At 42.2% G+C, this 19,298-nt stretch overlaps 1 protein-coding gene and 1 long non-coding RNA gene across 4 annotated transcripts in view; one reads left to right on the plus strand and one right to left on the minus strand.

Moving 5' to 3' along the window:
- ppp3cb (protein phosphatase 3, catalytic subunit, beta isozyme) overlaps positions 1-19,004 on the plus strand; it is a 36,050-nt gene extending 17,046 nt beyond the window's left edge. For 2 of the 3 annotated variants that reach the window (XM_031751479.2, XM_031751480.2), the window contains exons 4-14: positions 1,791-1,902; positions 5,548-5,693; positions 7,287-7,426; positions 8,582-8,659; positions 10,068-10,162; positions 10,340-10,465; positions 12,083-12,160; positions 12,258-12,342; positions 12,612-12,709; positions 13,795-13,842; positions 16,518-19,004. In XM_031751479.2, the coding sequence (XP_031607339.1) occupies positions 1,791-1,902; positions 5,548-5,693; positions 7,287-7,426; positions 8,582-8,659; positions 10,068-10,162; positions 10,340-10,465; positions 12,083-12,160; positions 12,258-12,342; positions 12,612-12,709; positions 13,795-13,842; positions 16,518-16,696 (1,185 nt within the window). In that variant the 3' untranslated portion in view covers positions 16,697-19,004. The remainder of the gene's footprint in view (positions 1-1,790; positions 1,903-5,547; positions 5,694-7,286; positions 7,427-8,581; positions 8,660-10,067; positions 10,163-10,339; positions 10,466-12,082; positions 12,161-12,257; positions 12,343-12,611; positions 12,710-13,794; positions 13,843-16,517) is intronic. The other variant, XM_031751481.2, reaches the window with a different exon arrangement.
- LOC120441231 lies at positions 132-3,005 on the minus strand. The gene is made up of 3 exons (XR_005613899.1): positions 2,890-3,005; positions 1,803-1,888; positions 132-638 (listed from the first exon to the last, which is right to left on the minus strand). It is a non-coding gene; the product is annotated as an uncharacterized LOC120441231 (long non-coding RNA).
- Positions 19,005-19,298: the final 294 nt, after the last annotated feature.

Below are 19,298 nucleotides of genomic sequence, written 5' to 3' on the forward strand. Positions count from 1 at the left end.
GTACATTGTATTGAAGTCTATTGCGCACATTCCTGGGGCAAGGTTTATTTTGGTATTCGGTATTGCAGAGGTACAAAAAGTACTTGAGATTAGCAGTGACACGATGCACTATATGTGTCTGACAAATGCACATATATAGATGCAATTTAAAATTTGTGGCCAGGGGGTCCTTGTTACTGAGATCAACTTTCATTCACTATTTATGTTTCTACAGGACAGGCAACAATTCAAGGACAGCAAACGCTAACCAGAGTGTGGTTTGCTTCTTAATGTAAACATGCATGAAAGTTGGATGGAAACAGCACGGTATTCCAAGAGCTGTTTGACTATTTGATTCTTCAAAATGGATGAGGGCATCATAAAGAAATGTGTGATTACGTTATCCAGCAGAAATGTGGTACAGATGAGCAGACTGACTTGAATCCACAATATACAAGCGCGTGAATGTCTCAGCCTGTCGAGTCACCGTGGCATATGGGATATGTCGCTGACACGGAGTGACTTTGGAGCAGAGGGAGCGATATTTAGGCCACCTTCCTAACACATTTGAAGGGCACATAAGGAGGAGACTAAATGTAGAACAGAGATGATGGTGTGTAAAGGTGAGAGAACATCCTCTGAGCCATTTGTAGGGTTTCCTAAGTGATAAGAGTAAAAAAGCCAACGTGAAAAATAAACACACATCCTTCGGTACTCTAATGACCAAACTGTTCAGCCCAAAAATTTGAGCTAAACTTTGATTCTAGGCAATATGACATATTTTCAGATTAACGCTGCACATACAAGACAGTTTTTATACTGATTTTACCAACCACACTCCTTTAGAAATGCACCTGTTTAAATGTGAAGGAGGGCATAAATTTTGGTTTTTTACCTGCATAAGTTTTACAGTTTTTCCTACTGATGAAGACTAATGGCCATTCATAGCACAATAACATAATTAAGTAATAGACAAAAAAATTAAATGACAGGAAAGTTCCTGTTTTTCACTGTACACTCTAGAAATTTTGAGCTTTTTTTAAAAAAAAAATTACAAATCAGTTTTATGACTACAGGAAAGTCTAAGGAATGAACTTCAAAAAGTTTTTCTGTAATTTTACAAATTTATTCCTTACAATTTAAGCCCGAAGAGTCCAGCCCGTTCTCACTCCCGACGCATAATATACCGACAATTCATCACGTCCCAAGGCGGCCCATGGGAACGCGAAAGGTGACCTTTCGAATAGAATGACGCTCCCGCGGTAACACACGTTCCAGCCGTGCATTCCAGCCCTGACCCTAATCATAACCTTAACCACCACCTTAATCGTGAAGTGTTTTCCAAAGCGATTAATGTAAAATAAACGTACATGTGTAGATTCATTCCAAACGGTTCTCATGTTTCCTCATTTTTCGGAACTCGTAACATAGGGACGTGTTGGTCGAAAGTGTAATATACGACGATTTGTCACCTAGCGTAAAATGTTACGCTTTGGGAGTGAGAATGTGTTGGAAGTCATACTGACAGATTTCTTTCATTTACTACAGCAGCATTTAGAAAAAACTATTGAAATTGTACTTCTTATATCAAGAGATTATTCTGAGATTAAATGTGTAATTAAACTTCTGTACATTGATTAAAAAGGGGAGTTTGCCTGGTCTGGCCCACTTCATATCAAAGTGGGCTGTTTGTGGCCTGCGATGTAAAATTAATTTGACATCTGCACTCTTTGAAAATCGAAATGCTGTTGCAGTTGTGTACCTGCTGAACTCAATTTCTCATGTTTTCTCTTCTTTTGGTGAATATTTAGTGTGTGTTGTACCTGTGGTCACTGAAAATCCTCTACCCAAAGACGCTCTTTCTTCTCCGGGGGAACCATGAATGTAGACATCTGACAGAATATTTCACCTTCAAACAAGAATGTGAGTTGGCTTTTTGTTACACGGCCCATTTTTCTTTTATTTCAGTACTGGTTCTTCCACCCCTTTCACCCTCCATTGTTAAGCAGTGCTTATTTAGTTTTGATTATTAGTAGTTTGAACAGATCTTGTAAATCTCAGCTGACTGGAGAACATATTTTCAGTTTGGTTACAAACTTGGTGAAAAAGTTAGCAAGCTAACTGGTTCAGGATCATACATTTACAACTTACACTGCTCAATTTACACCTAAGAGTTTATTTGTGCTTGAATAACACCTAATCATGGTTAAAAAAAAGAGGAAAAATCAATAATTAGTCAGTACTTCCTACAGCAGGTATCATGTTTTGTTTTATTTTCAAAGCCAGGCGTTATTAGCTGAAGCTAGCTAGCTTAGTTAGCAAGGTGCAGCTAAAAATAGCGCAGAGATATATATCTGCTAATTATGTAACATATTAATAACATACAACAATACCACTTTCCAAACTCAACTCAGACTTGATAAAAAAAATTCTAATAAAAATAACACAAAGCATATCACAACTTTTTTTTCTGTCAAACAAGCTAATATAAAGAAAACCAACACCTTTTCAATTACACAAGTTAGCTGAACTAACACCTATAGCAGCTAGTTAATGGTTGTCTTCCTACATAATTAGCTTAAGGGAACAGTTTTTTTGCAGCAGGCTGTAAATGTTTTTAACATGTGTATCTGCAGTTTTGCACGTCCAGGTTGTCTTAAGTTTACAACCCTAAATGTAGCTTCCAGGATTACTATTGTAGGTGAAAAGCTGATTAGCCCTTACACGTTATGCACGACTGCTGAGAGAATGACACCATGTAACACGCGTGCAAATCGAGTCGAGCTGTGCTGTGCTTTAGGTGGCGAAGCTCTGATTGGATCTGCTTTATTCCATTTCCTGATAGTTTCACCTATGCAGTTAAATATTTTCTGGTGGAGCTCTTCTCATCCTCCCCCTCACCATCCTTACTTTTCTGCCACTGGCACGTTGTATCCTCCCTCTTTTTTCTCTCCCTCCATCCTTTTGCTCTCTCCCCCCAGTGTCTCCCTCCATCTCTCTGACTCCATCAGCGAGCTTCAGCCTCCTGTCCGAGAGTGGGTGATTAGCAGCAAATTAATTTGGCCCTTAATGATTGGCTCAGGGACTTACTCCTCTGTGTCTGATTGGCCAAGGGACGAGGAAGCTAATTTCCCTTGGTGCTCATGGCGAATAGTGGTCGCCCTCAATTACCATCTGCCGTGTGTGTATGTGTGTGTGTGTGTAGCATGAGAGCATGTACTGAGACTGCATGCGTGTGCAAGTGTCTTCATAAATGTTTGAGAGTGTGGAAGGAGCTGACAACTGGTGGACTGGCAATAATGAGCTCTTGCTCTACACAAGGCAGATGGAGAGGTTGACAAACACACTCCTCGCTGTCACACACACACATAGAGGCTGGCTACTGTACGCTTGTACTCCACATTCCGGCTTTGATTAGTGTACGTGTTGTTTCATGTCCTCACACTCTACCTTCTCTCTTCCCCAGTCGTCTCCTTGCCTTCCTTCTTATAACCTCTCCTCCTTCTCCTGTCTCCTCCCATCAGTCTTTCTCCTTCTCTCTTTAACGTTCTTCTTTTCTCGCCTCCCTCCTCCTCTGCTGTCTAAAAACCACCCTTTCCTTCTTCTTCTTCTTCTTTTCCCTCCTCCAATTTCCTTTCAGCTATTTTTAATCCCGCGGTTTTGATTTTATGTCAGATGCATTGTTACGCCCATGTGTGAAATGTACTTTAAAAGATGCCGTGTCTTGGATGTCGTTATTGATATTGCTGCCAATTCAAAGGAGTTTTTAATACACACAGACACACATAAAAAAAGAAGAAAAAAGTGACATGTCTATGCTGCTTTGTGTTTATATTTGGGTCATTATTTAAAATGCTGTAATAGTGAGATTTGTGTTGGGGGTTTTTTTTCTGGTATCTCTGAAGTGGCATTTCTGAAACAAAATCCAACATCATCAGAGAGGAGAAAAACAGGTCATATGGGAGTGCTGGAGAAGAGCTGGCCCCATAAATTATTAACGTGTTGTGTGAAAATCCTACACGTTAGTGCCCTTGCACCCAAGTGAACCAAATGACGTGGTAACGCTTTACGGGAAGGGTATTATCGTGAATTCATTCGTGATTTCATGCACGAAAAAGCGTCACTAATACATGAAAAAAACCCATGACTCATCAGGAAAGTGCATGAATTAACAGTATCTCATGCATGCCTTAATGCATGAACAATACATTAATTAATACAACACCTAAGGTATTTCAGTCATCTTGATTCATGAGTTATTAACCGTGTGCACCGGCAGGCTTAAAAAGAAAACACTGAGCAGAGGCAGTGAGTGTGTGTTCACTGTCTCTGCTCAAATGTTCGAATCGTGGTTGACTAAGCAAAACGTCTTTATGACTTCGTCATGTCTGAGGGGCCTAAGGTAAAGTGGTGAGCTGGGTATTGCTTTATTAACATTGATGAATAACAAATGAAAGTTGAAGGAGATTTATGAGAGGGAGACAAAGATAAAAGATGGTTAAAGCCACCCATTGGTTTGTACACACTTTTGTTGAAGGTTTGAAGGTTAGGTCTGTTGTTGGTCGTCTTTTCTTTTGGTGTGACCATATTTAGGTGAGAGGATGGAGCGACAAATTATCAGTTCAGTTAGCAGCCTTGGTTAGCAAGCTGCATAGGTGCAGACATCTGGTTATCAGTGCTGAGTAACATACTTTTCCGACATGCTTGATATTTTTTGGGTATTAGGCTGTAAACATGTTTATTTCTGCTGTAAATAGTTTTTTCTGTCTGGACTAAGTTATGGAGCCAAACTCAAGTGGCCATTAGAGGAAGAGGTTTCCAAGTGGAAAGAGTTTAACACTTAGAAAAGATAAAAGAACGGGCATCTTTATTTATAGTTGTTTTTCTTAATCTTTTATCATGTCAAACAAAAGCAACACAAGGAAAAAAGTTATGTTTTAAGAACAAAAAGTGCAGCTGCAAGCTCGTTTTACTCACTGTTGTTTTTTGATACCTAATTTAATGAATAATCTACCTCTTTAGTTTCTCTTCTCTTTTTTTTAAATATCATTAATAATCCCTATTCAGCGGTTAAGAAGGACCAGCCACCATTTATTTATTGAACATTAGGTCGTGAAGACGTCATGGTTAAATAATTCTTGAAAATAATCTGAAATAGTCAGAATAGACATTCACTACCATTACTGCTGTTTTTGTTATTAATTTATTGTTCTTTCTTTAAGGCACGCACACTGCACTGTCATTCTAGGTCTGTTACACACATACACAATTAAAGCTATTTACTGCACAAAGTCATGTATGATTTCATATATATGGTATATATATGTACCATCACCACAGCGTGTTAGCAATCGAGTTTTTGACAGATTCTGTTCGAAGCCTTCAGATTACTGACTTCTGTCCATGTAAAGGCCGTATGCCTGCTTGTTCCCCGTGCATCAGTCTCCCAGTGACAGGGACCGACTGTGCATTTGTAGCAATGGTGGCTATTCAAAGCATGTCAAAACACACTCAGGCGCTTCCTTTGTTTCAAGTCTTGAAATGTCTGTCTACTCCCCCAACCTGCAGGTAAGATCAAGTACTCAGAGCAGGTGTATGACTCCTGCATGGAGGCGTTTGATTGCCTGCCTCTGGCAGCCCTGATGAACCAGCAGTTCCTATGTGTGCATGGGGGGCTTTCACCAGAGATTCACACGCTGGACGACATCAAGAAGGTAAAATCAAAGACACACGAGCAGTTTTGAGTTATCACTGCTGAGATAACAAAGCAATGATAACTTTTTTGACAAAAAGTGGTGTCTAATGACATGTTTTTTTAGCTATAGGGTGAATGTTTTGTCTGTGTACAGTAAATTTTTTCACCTTTTTTATAGAAATTTCAATTTGTTTTTATTTCTAAGTATCTGATAAACAACGCTGACCACTGTGTGAATGAAGCATCAATCAGCTCTTAAAAAATAATGGTTAACTGTCTTTGAGAAGTACTAACATTTCCTACATGTAGAAAAATCGCTGAAAATTTAGTGAAGAACTGAATCTGAATTCATTTTAAACCTTTTCCTGTTTAATCGTTATGTAGTAATGCATAAGATTTATATAAAGTGATAAAACAGCCTTTTAAAAAACATTTATAATAACTAAATTAGAGAGCTAAAACCTACCAATCAGAGTGAGAAAGTCTGGTTTGACAGTGTAGAAGGTGTCACATAGAAAAAACACTACAACTAGCTTAAAGAAGCCAAAGCTAACTTCACGTACTGTTTACTAAAGGCCTACACGGAGCAAACAAAACAATGAAAAATAGCAAAAATATCAGTTTTGGTCATACCCTTTGTTATTCTGCATAACTACATTATATAGTTGTTGAATCAAATGCAGAGAAGAATCTAGACCTTGTAAACCTAGCTTAGCAGTAGCCCTTCAATTCAGATGACAGTGTGTAGCTAAGTCATACGTTATTTGTTCTTTTCTTTTCCTACTTACACAAAACAGTGATACATTATATTTGCTATAACTAGGAAGTATAAATAATGATAGTAAGGAGATTTGGCCTACAAAGCCATAGGAACACATTTATTTTGTAGACGATGCATTTAACCCTTGCATCGGCATTCCCAAACACATGGTGTCACTTTATATTCAGCATCCTGGTATATATGTAAGTTTTGTTATAAAGAGTAATCAGCCTGCAAATGCACAAAAAGAAGAAAGATCAGCCTTCGTAACTGTCACACAGTTTGTTATTCATTCTCAATTTCACCGTTTCTCCGGTTCCTGCCCTTTGCCTGTGCAGGATAAGGAATACAAGAGCAAGGAAAATTAATCATGCATGCAACATGAGATCGACCTATGTGCAGCACTCAGGCACATTTTCAAGCAGTCATAAACACACACCAACTTTTATTTCAGCTTTTTAGCCTGCTCCGAGTGTGTTCATTAGAAACCATAAAATAACCCCTGTGTGTATACAGTTCACTGAGCTCCAGAGCACAAAGGCACACACATGAACACAGAGACGCGAGAACACACACTTCCTCATCTAATGGCAGTGTTTCCATGGTGAATCTGCTGGTGTGACATCTTCTCCCTCCTGTGTGGTGAGGGTTGCCATGGAGATGCTCTGCTCTGACAGTATGTGTTTGTGTGTGTATGCTATGTGTTTGCTTTTCTTTCTCCTCTGATTTATCCTATATGTGTTGGAGCGTTGTTTACATGACTGAAAATCTCTTTCATGTAGAAAATCTCTGTTTCTGTAAGCTCACATTTCTATACTTCTGTGTGTGGGGGGGTTTATTTGTGCGTCCTAGTTGGACCGGTTCAAGGAGCCTCCGGCGTTTGGGCCCATGTGCGACCTGTTGTGGGCCGACCCCCTGGAAGACTTTGGCAATGAAAAGACCCAGGAGTACTTTGGCCACAACACAGTCAGAGGGTGCTCCTATTTCTACAGGTACAGGAGAGCAGAATTACTCCTCAAGGTGTTGTGACTGGCAAAAAAAAAAACATTACATAAGAGCCCTGACATTTTATTTTTGAATGGGAATGAATACAGTCTGGCAGCCTTGCAGCAGCAGAGCCCTGTGCTTGTGAAGCTCAAAGGCAGAGCTAAGAGCTAACCTGGTACTCCAACAAGCCAGTGTGAGTGTAATATTCTGGGATGACGGTTCACGGCAGACACAGTACTCTTTAAAATCACCACCTGAAAGAGAAAGAAGTTCTCACACGTGTCCCTGACTCTGTGTTTTTTCTGGGATAGATCGGTGTCTCGTTTTAAATGATCTGAGCGCCCTGTCGCTACCATGCACGAGCGACGTGCAATGCTTACCTACAAATTAGAAATCTAATAAGTTTCAGGTCGACTTCAAGCTGCCGGTTTGGGATGTTGTTCCCGAGCAGAGAGAACGGGAGAGATGCCTCGTGTGCACGTTTACACCACATCCGAGATCCACTAACGATCGCTGGGATTTGTAGAAAATCTTGGCTACTTTACACACACAAACACGCAGCACACACAGTTCCGTTTCAGCATGAAACGATATCCCACAATCCCCAGGGAGACTGCACGGTTCTGTTGCTATGACGACTGGCTACTCCTGCCAGATATGGAGTGATATTAAGATACAGTGAGAGAACGAGGGAGAGTAACATAGGAGGAGGGTGGCGGGGGGAAAAGATGAGAAAGTAAGAATGGGGGGCATGTACAGACGAGGGGGGAGACGGTGTTTAGAAATGGGTGTTGTGACATGTTCTCTGTGGCAAACACGCCGATTTTCTATGTTTAGGAGACACAGCATCAATCAGCCAACTAGTGTACACTCAGCCCTCCTCAGCACCGAGGCAGCCGTAAGCCTGGCTCAGGCCTGTCGCTCCTCACTGATGCCCCCTGCTGGTCTCAGTCAGACACTACCTCAGAAAACAAAAGCCTACTCATCACCCACTGCCAGACTTTAAATATCTGTTTTGTGGTTTACAGCAGCCTTGACATATGACTTGTTTGTTATGTAAAGTGTATTTTACTGCATCGCATTGAATAATTCTTCCCCTTCATGTTTCTTCCTTTGCCCTCACTTGCTCTCACTTGTTGTCCCTCTCTCTCTGTCTCCAGTTATCCAGCAGTGTGCGAGTTCTTACAGACCAACAACTTGCTGTCAATCATCAGAGCGCACGAAGCACAGGATGCCGGGTGAGCTGACTGGCTGCTGCGGCTCAGTCCTTTCTCTCAGCTTAAATGGGCGCACCATTTCATTTAATGGCTTACCCTGACATTTCATGTTCTGAGCTGTTATTTTTCATTGTCGGGGAATTGGCACATTGCAGGAAAAGAGGCTGCACAATTTTCACCCTGAAACTGTGTGATTAGCATTGTTAAGAGTTGGTCTGACTGAGAGTGCACCAACAGCTGGTGCAAGATTCAACCCTAACTAACTCAGCACAGGAAGTCAAAGAGGCTTCGTACACTTTGCACTAAAAGTCTGAATAAAATAGTGAAGGGAAAAAAAATTGTGACCCAAAAATGCATTCCTGGCATCTATTATCTCACTGAAAATCCTCTAGATGTAATGCAGCAATTAAGGCAGTGCTGTGTTCTGTGTGTGTGCTGTTTGGTGAACCCATTAACAGTATTTGGTCTGTCATGCAGACGGGTAGTCTGGGTAATCATCCAGAGGTCTTAATGCACTTGTTATAGGATGGCCAAAAAAGAAGCTATTTCAGTCGTCAGACTTCTGCACCTGTGCAGAGTAGCTAATGTGGAGATAAAGCATGCATTCATGGTAAAAAAAAAAAAGACTGTTCGATGAAGTAAGCAGCAGCAGTGTGGAGACAAAATGAAGCAGCTTTCACCTGAGAACTTACAAAAGACATTGTACTCACTGCTGTCTCTATGAATTCTTTAAAAAGCCCTTGAGTTGTGAATGTGCCGTTGGTGCATTATATTCTCCAACAATAGCGACAGCACAAAGAGAATAACGGCCAGCTCACTCAAAACAAAAAATCTAAGCTAGCTGCTACAGGAACTACCCTAAATGGTGATTTTGTCTGGGAAAAATGGTGTTTTTCTTCACTGAAGTTTAAGGAGCAGTGAGAATCTAAAGCTGTAGTTCGACTGATTTACAGCAGCACACTTTCCTGTCAATATTACCTGATGAAATGTGTGTTGTTTATAGTGGACTGACAATGAAAAAGGATCTATTTTGAATTCTAACAAATCAAAACATACGTTGGTCTAGGAATATTAGCATTAAATTCACACAGGACACGAACCACGCTCTGGGTGAAAGTGTTTGACCCGCTCAGCCACCACAACCCAGAACAGCAAAGTTTTGTTTTGATCATTTTCATTTCTATGCAGGCTTTCGATGCCCAGTAGCTTTCGCTTTTTTTTGCTTTGCTTGTCATTTTCCTCTGCTTTGCAAGGCAATCTGCTCTATTTCTGTTCTGTTAGTTTAAAAGAGTGTGGCTGTCTCACCTCCAACCATCCCCTGGCTGCTTTAGAAGACCTGCAAAGCAAATCCTTGGTTTTTTCATCCACAGCGCGGTGTCCTATTTGAGTGGCTGTAACGTGGGCGTCTTGTTTGTCTCTCTCTCCTCAGGTACCGTATGTACAGGAAGAGTCAGACTACAGGTTTCCCCTCGCTCATCACCATCTTCTCCGCTCCAAACTACCTGGATGTCTACAACAACAAAGGTCTGACTGACGTGTGTTATGCAATTATTGTAGAGCAAACTGTTCGTGTTGTAAGACTTCTCAGGAAAATCTTTGCATGTACAGATGGATGGAAACATTGTTACCTCCAAGCTTTCAAAGGGCTAATATCTGCTTCTGTGTCGTGTGTGTGTGTGTGTGTCGTGTGTGTGTGTCTAGCTGCGGTGCTAAAGTATGAGAACAATGTGATGAACATCCGTCAGTTCAACTGCTCTCCTCACCCCTACTGGTTGCCCAACTTCATGGACGTCTTTACATGGTCGCTGCCCTTCGTTGGAGAAAAAGGTACCACACACACACACACACACACACACACACACACACACACACACACACACACACACACACACACATTACGTAACAAATACCATGGAAGAGGATGTTGAAGAAGAAGCGCAAAATCTTCCTCTTCCACATGAAGTTAATTTAGAAACCATTTAATTTTGAAAGTAAAAGTAACAGAGTTTGCACGGTATGCATGTCTACTTTGGGATCCTGGTCCTTGCTGGTGTCAACTGGTCAATAGGGGAGTTGACTGGATGTCTTTGGGATTCTGAGACAGAAGGAGGAACTTAAAGTGTCTAAAGAGCATTCATGTATTTTCGAGGATCATCAGATTTGATGACCCGTTTGACCTGTTTGAAGGCAGGGACAGCCCGCAGTGTGTGGGACCAGTGGGTGGACTGGCTTCCTCTATGGGCCCAGTGTAACTGTGGGCGAATGGCTTGTGAGGTTTAGAGGCTGCTGGCCTTTCAGGCAGAATATGGCTTCAAAACCAGCAAAGTGTGGCATCAGACTCTGGGCTTTATTTTATGGAACGTGTAAATGTATACAGAGCAGCCGGGAGGAGGAGCTGCTGAAAGAAACCAGGAGACGCGAGTGGTGCTAGATATGTCATACAACCTGGGACAGTAGCACCTCAAAACAAGGCCGACGATGGCTGGAACACATTTTAATGTCAATGAACACGACGTCTCAATTCATTTTTTTTTCCAAGATAAGCTTCAGCATAGCAGATTTTTAGCATCAATTACAACCTTGTGACAAAAAACAGTTGCTTTGTTAATTATGGTTGCAATCAATAAACATACATTTTTTCTCTGCAGTTTAAAATTGAGCTCAAGACGATATATGTTAATGGTTCCGGGTCAAACTGACCTGAGGGATACCGCTTTGATAAGCGATTAATAAAACGGATCGCTGATGTAAAAGAGGCCCAATTTGTCTTTGATTAACAGTAACAGAGTGTGATTCTTGATATCTTCATCTTTGTCCCGTCATGGCCCTCTAACGTCTTCACAGCTGGACATTTTTATTTTTCACAGTAGACACTGAAACATGTCGTATCAAAGGGGTAACGATCACACCGATGATGGCTCAGGTTCCATTAAGGCAGCGGTCCCCAACCCCGGGGCCACGGACCGGTACCGGTCTGTGAGTCATTTGGTACCGGGCCGTGAGAGTTGAGACTCTGGTGTGAAATGTATGGTTTTCAGGGGTTTTAGCGGTTTTTAGCGTTATTTTGTTATCATTTTTTTCGTTAACTCGGTTTTCCTGGGTCTTTTCACGTGTGTTATGAATAAATCTTCTTTTTTTCGGTACCGGTACTAGTTTTATTTTGTTGTATTTATCCGCGACACCTTAAAGGCCGGTCCGTGAAAATATTGTCGGGCACAAACCGGTCCGTGGTGCAAAAAAGGTTGGGGACCGCTGCATTAAGGGATCGCGGAGAGTCGGTGTGACGGTCTGCTGTCACATAGGTCGATAATTTACCGCTATTCATTTGAGGGACACGATAATTACCCTGTCGTCAACATTTTGACTAGGACCTAAACTGCATGCACCAGTTGGCAGTTTTGTTGTCCTTTTATGGAAGCGTGTCTGTGTCTGTTTGCCCCGCAGTGACTGAGATGCTGGTCAACGTTCTGAGCATCTGCTCTGACGACGAACTCATGAACGATGGAGAGGAGATCTATGACGGTGAGGAGCCGCCAGCATTGATTTTTAGGGTAGCTACCATTCATTTTTTCTTCTACGTGTCTTTTTTCAATAACGTTTCTGCTCCACTCACTTCCAGCCAGTGCAGCGGCAGCGAGGAAAGAGGTGATCAAAAACAAGATCCGAGCCATCGGGAAGATGGCCAAAATGTTCTCCGTTCTACGGTGGGTCAAGTTGCAGTTAAACACGTGTGTGCTTGCCTGCACATGCTCGATTTCCCGTAACTTCTGCAGAAGCCGGCAGTCATCAGATCCTCACTTTTTAAAAGTGATTTTTCTAAAATCTGTCTTTTAAACCACAAGTGTGTTTTTTTGCATGTTTGCAGGTGTGCAGTGTGTGAGGAAGTGTGTAATTCTTTCTCTTTATCACCTGCTCTCTTCTTTTACCCACACACATCTGTCACACACACAAACACACTGTCTCTGTTTCTCAGGGAGGAGAGTGAGAACGTCTTGACCCTGAAGGGACTGACCCCGACAGGCATGCTGCCCAGTGGAGTTCTCTCTGGGGGCAAACAGACCCTGCAGAGCGGTGAGCGTTTCATTCACTCACACACACATAAGCACACACACAGTCACATGCACACAAACCTAACCCTGAACTCATATTCAGAAACACAATGCCACACAGACAGTTTGAGTATCTGCTTGGAGCATCCTCAGGTTCCTCCATGCCCTCTCTCCTCTTCTCCTCCTCCTCCAGCTGTTTTTCTCCTCTCATCCTTCTGCCTCACTGACTCACTCCCTCTCTCCACCTCACCTCGCCAGCGCTGAAGGATACTAACAGCCCACTGGTTGCCTGCGTGTGCGAGTGTTAGAGCGAGTGTATGAGCGTGAGGCTGAGAACCCGAGAATGACACCAAAATACAGGGCGAATGCGTGTGTGTGTGTGTGTGTGTGTGTGTGTGTGTGTGTGAACTAACAGCAGCTAATGCTAACACCAGGTGCCCTCTGAACCTGCTGTGGTCTCAGTGCTGCTCTGAGGGCTTTGCTTGTTTAAAGCCTGAAACATGCCCCTTAGAAGGGGGTGTCTGGTAGTTGGGATATTTAATTAATGCTATTGATAACATATGGATGTTACATATGATACTGATGATACAGAGTCTCCCACTTGTGTATATTTATCGTGATGACATCTCCACAGAGCTCTTAAGTGAATTAGGCCAACAGAATAGCATGGAGGAAATTTCACATGTTCAGCCAAACAGATATTGGTCCAAGCTGGCCGTCAAAAACTGCAATCTTGCACTTCTGCCTTAATTCATGGTGCTCGTCATAAATCACATAATACCTGTCTGATCTCCCAGGCCAGCGTGAGGTCTCGTTTTATGTTTTGTGACTTCCTGTTTGATTTTTGGATCACCCCAAAGTTCTGCCTACACTGTTTTCCAACCAGAGTTTGTTTGACAACATTTAGCTCAGCCTGTCGGAGCCTCCTCAGCAAGCGCTGCTCACCCATACGGCAACGATGTTTACGCATATCTGCACAGAGCATGTTTCAGCCTTCACTTCCTTTTCCTTCTCCTCCTCCTTTCTTTGTACTCCATCTTTCTCTCGGACTCTGTCATCTCTCTCTTCCTGTCCTCCTTTCTTTCTCTTCTTTTGCCCATCCTTCAGCTACCATTGAGGCCATTGAAGCTATCGAGACAGTTAAGGACGCCGAAGGTAAAATCCCACTCATTTCACTGTGTGTGGGCGCGTGTGTTATATGTGTGTGTGTGCGCGTATGGACGTGTGTGCAGCATGGCTGCGCTCTCAGTCGCCCATGCTCATAAGGTCATAGATTTTTCCTTAGACACGATGCACTCAGCTCTTCTAACTGCATCAGCGCTCTCAACAAAGCCGCTGCATGCTGGAGCCACCACATTAAAGCACACAACATGCATAAACCTTTCTTTTTCATCCTCTTGGGAAGCAGGAAACACATACAGCCATATATTTGCATTCTGTTCAGATGAAACACGCAGAGAATATTTTCTCCACACACACACATTTATAAGAAGAGCGGGAATGTGGGCGGGAGAGGATGTTGCAATGGAGGGCAGGGTCACCCAGACCTCCTCACGGACTGCAGTGTGTTAGTGTTTTTCTATAGTTTCCATAGATGCCGTAGATCTGTAGAAGATGAGCATGCAATCAATCTGTTTCTCAACAACCTACAGCAGAACTTGGGCCGGATCAAAATTTGCAACATTTGCAATTCGCTGAAGAAACGTTTACACTGATCTGCCACAAAACTCATCTTTTTACTTAGCTTTCAGCCTCCTTCAGCGTATTCACGTGACCTAAATTCAGAATAAAAGTCTTTGCTTACACCAAGAGATGGTGTGTGCTGAAGAAGGCAAGCTAGTGTGGCTGAAACCTCTGCAAAAAGTTGGGTTTGGGATTATACAGATACAGTTTCACACTCAAAACCTTTGCAAAGAAAAAAAGATTAATTTGGCATATGGATGCATTACATTCAGAGGTGGCTGACAGGTCTGCCAGGTTCTTTTGAGCTCATGAACAGATTGTGGTCATGGATTGTGTCTTTTGTGTATCATGCCCGGCGTGCACAGGCCCAGTACTCAGCACGCTTCAGTTACCCATACTATTTTGTGTTTGTACCTTTAGTGCTGTCTTTGGCTTACCTGAAGTACAGACCATAATTTGTTTACCCAAATGAATTATGGGTATCGCCTGTGCTGTAGTTTTCTGTCATGTTATATATGATTTGTAGTTGGGTGTTAGACATGTGCTTTGCAGTACAGTGGCATCTGTGAGCAGCTGCATGTGTGACAGTTGTCGTTGTGCCGCTGTTGAAGAGTTGGCGTCGGCCGCTCCAGACAGTCCTCCTTATTGGTACAGGAGCATCTGCTGGAACAGAGGTTTACCTGGTTTGGAGTGACAGCTACTACAAGGATCAACCTTACTGCTGGTCGATGTTCTGTCTAATTTAAAGACACACCGTTTAAAGACAACTGAAATAAAGCCAAGTCTACAGCCATGCCAGCTCTGTGAAATGCTTCCGCTAGCATGCTAACAGGTTTAAGAATGACAGAAGGAACACGCTGCCGAATTAATACGTTTACTGAAGTCCAGATATGCGTGAATGACCGACTCTTCAGTGCGACTGAACAGACTGCGATAATTTGGATCTGGTGTACTGCTGTGTTTGTGTGCTTTGCTAACATTTGACGATTAGCAGTAAATATAAAGCAAAGCTAGCGCTACGCAAGCATGAGCAAACATCTGACAAATAATAATAATATTATTAATAATAATGATGACTAACTCAAACATAAAACCCATTTAACAATCAGAGACTGTAACACACATAATAAATGTCCATTCAGTCATTTCCTCATTTGCACCTTTAAAACATTAGTGTCGGTTTGTATGAAGTTGCAACTTGGATAAAAAAAAAATAAACAAAATAAAAACAAAAAGCAGATGCGCATGCGTTTGTTTCATAATGACTCTAAACACTGCTGACTCACGTGTACTACTTCCTGTAAAACCGCCATCTGATAATATCTTGCAGCTCTCTGGAAACCAGTTGGTTTCACTTTTTTTTCTGTGTAAAGATTTCTTGAAAAGCACTATAAAAATCCTTTTGCATGGAGGTAGCAATCAGCTCTATCTAACTGTCAGCAAATAAATATTCTTCCCAAAATGTTCAAGCACTTCCTGAAACATTTGTCAAGTCCAAAGCGAAGTAAAGAAAATCCTGGCGGTCACTATGACCTGACTAAAATTGGTGGAGTGCCTCTTTAAGATATCAATCCAAGGTTAAAGCTGCGCCCTTAGTCACAAACAAGGAGTACTCCCAAAGCCAAAAGGGAGGAACATGAGGGAAATGGAAAAATGTGACTCATGACTACAAGTCTTTACCTGTAAATTCTGTGAGCTCCTTCTGTATATGATGGTTTGAATGAACAGCTAACTGTCAGAAACTTGTCCCGAGGGGAAAAGATATCTTAAGGACTTACGAAAGACCGATTGTGCTCATATTGTTTTTCTCATAACACCTTACCAACCACTTTACTCACACTGCTAATCTAAGGTCAATGTCCAGATAAACACTGGCTCATGGGTGTCATAACATCTTTGTAGATATGAATGTACGATATGATTTTGTTTATCCAAACCCCAGCTGACCTTCAGCTGAAGAGATTTACATCAAAATGATCTAAATGTGGTTACTGGAGAAATTGGGAAAACATTTACTTCCCAGGCCACGCTCACGCTCCTTATCGGGGGGTTTGGATACACAAGATTTTGTGCAATACGGTGTCGACTTTTAACTGTGCATGTATGTGTGCTTCTGCCTTGGTGTGTGTATGTGTGTGTCTCTGCAGCCATTCGAGGGTTCTCCCCGCAGCATCGGATCAGCAGTTTTGAGGAGGCCAAAGGTCTGGATCGGATCAATGAGAGGATGCCGCCGCGCCGCGATGCTGTCAACAGCGTGGGCCTGTCGATGGGCCGCATGAACATGGGAGAGCCCAATGGGACCGACAGCAACAGCAATATACAGTGATGGACGTACATGCCCACGTGCCCAGACACACACAACACTGACCTGGTCCCGTATTTCATATTATGTGTACATAGGCATATATACAGACAAGAAAAATGCATCTCACACACACACACACACACACACACAATATTTCCTTTACTAAATAGGTACAGACAACACAAAACACACATGCAATTACATACACACATCCTCCCCTTTTTCCTGTCGCCCTCAGCTGTTATGTAAAGGCATGAGCGTACCTGGACTTTACCACCAAAGGCTCGATCTCTTCACTGAACTGATTGGCCCCATTTAGAGAACTACAACTCTCATGTACCTGCACAACCACAGGAAAAGAGTCTCCAAAAACGCAAAGCACGAGGAGCTACTGTTTGCCTTGTATGGAGGGGGGTGGGGGGATCACCAGCGGGCTGACAGTGACAAGCCTGTGAAGGTATGCTGTTTGTGATGGACGGGGTCAAGTTTAAGGGCTGGTGCAGACGGTGGGGGGGAGGTATTTAAGTCTCATGTATGATTCTTTTTCCTGTTTGCATCCCTAAAACAGGAAGTGGAACCATTACTAATGCTGATTTTCCAAAGTGCGTGCACATGCTTTTAACGTGTCGGTGTCTGTATGGCTGTATTTGGAAAAAACGAAAAAGTGTTTACGTTTGCAAACACGAGCAGATCCGAGCATCAGGCAACGGCGAGAATATGTTTTTGATGTGCAGTGTGGCGGCTTATCTGCCAGCGAGAGATGTGCGGAGATAATCTCAAGCTGCGGTCTAATCTGAGCCTCGCCATGCTTTCCTCCTTTGGAGGAGAGTCCCATTTTGCTTTTGTAGCACCACACTGCAAGCATACGCGACTTGAAGTCAAGTGGCAGGAAACCCCCCTGCCTACCCAGCCACCCAAAAAAGAAACAGAGAAACCCCCTCCTGGCTCCAAATGTGACCCGGGATCATATTTGAAGTGTTTCTCCCCACCTGTTGTGTGTAAATAGAATAAATAAGAGAGGTTTTATTGCACATCTTGATGCGTTTGGTCACAGGATGCAAGATGCAGTGTATGGTAACGTGGGATACCTAATGTACTGTATGTGAGGGAGACGCAGAGGTGGGGGAGGGGAGTTGAAATGTGAATTCAACACTCTATTCATTCTCTTTCTACATCCTCCTTTCTTCCCGAGTTGCTGTCCGCTAAAAAGACAGCAGTGACGGCCGGGAATCTCCGGCCTAAAAAGCAGGAAATGATATTCCACTGAGGAAACAGACTCTTCTGGTGAAGGCAGAAGCCAAGACAACAAGAAGTCCGAAGGGGGAAAAAGGGTCTTTGTAAAGCATTTATATTAAAGCATCAGTGCATGCAGAGTTAAGTTCTTTGATAATAATGTGAAGATTATATTTGTGCTCTGTGTTTCACTATGGTAGGATTTTCTTTTCTTCTTGTTTTTCTGGCTAATATAAATGAACTGAGGTATGATGAACCATTTATTTTGTACATAATGTTAATTTATTTTATTTTTTTTTGTATTCATTTTGCGTTCGATTTCATTGGGGGTTATTTTTCCCACCTTTTTTTTCCTTCTTCTTTTTTCACGACCTGTGTTTCCGGTTTCTTTCGACGCTGTACAGAATGACGACTCACTTCTATTCAAAGTGTCAAGTCCACGTTCTCTCCTCTCTTCTTTGTCGATGTACAGGAGTTGTTTTTAAATGATAAATATGAATAATGATAAACAAATATTAAACTAGCATCGATGAATGACCATTACTATATACAAAGGCACAGGCATTCAGGCAGCCAAAAGCATGATTGCATGGTTAAAATTTGCGCTGTTCAAAGCAAAAACGCAGCGGACACATTTTAACGGGAGGCGTGTTGCCGTCACAACTTAAAGGAAAAAAGTGTACTCTCTCTCTGATCATAATTCTTGATGATTCCTCTTGTTATTTGATGATATTTATGAGTCTATGATTATTATGATTCTATTTATTATGGACATTATTCTTAATATTAAGCTCTCTCTCTCTCTCTCTCTCTCTCTTTCTCTGCTGGTTGCTCTTCATGTTGCGTTGCTCCTTGGTTGATCTTGTGCTTCTCTGGGAGAGGTGAACCCCCCTTGGGAGACCCTGTGCCATAGAAATTGTGCCACGGTTCTGACTTTCTCTGTCTCTTGTTCAATCTTTCTCCCTCTCTCTCTCTCTCGGTTTCTCTCTCTTTCTCTCAGCTTTCTGTTTTGACTCCCCCGGTCACTAACACTGTAAGCATGCCCCATGGGACGATCCACTTTTTTACTCTTGAATAAAATATGCATGAACCTTTGGTATGGATATGGAGCCTTTATTTCCTTGTCACATCTTTCCTTACCAATTTATCACAGACACAAATTGCAATACAAAGGACTAACTTTCATGTCTGTGAAGGTTCTAGTCCATCCACGAGTCGTTTGGTACTGGGCCACGAGAGTTAAGGCTCGGGTGTGAAATTTATGGTTTTCTGGGTTTTTATCAGTTTTTAGTGTTATTTTTTTATCGTTTTTATCATTAACTCGGTTTCCCTGGGTCTTTTCCCATGTGTTTTGAATAAATCTTCTTTTTTTTGGTACCAGTACTGGTTT

Source organism: Oreochromis aureus, linkage group 2 (genome assembly GCF_013358895.1).
Source record: "Oreochromis aureus strain Israel breed Guangdong linkage group 2, ZZ_aureus, whole genome shotgun sequence".
NCBI classification, from domain to species: Eukaryota; Metazoa; Chordata; class Actinopteri; order Cichliformes; family Cichlidae; genus Oreochromis; species Oreochromis aureus.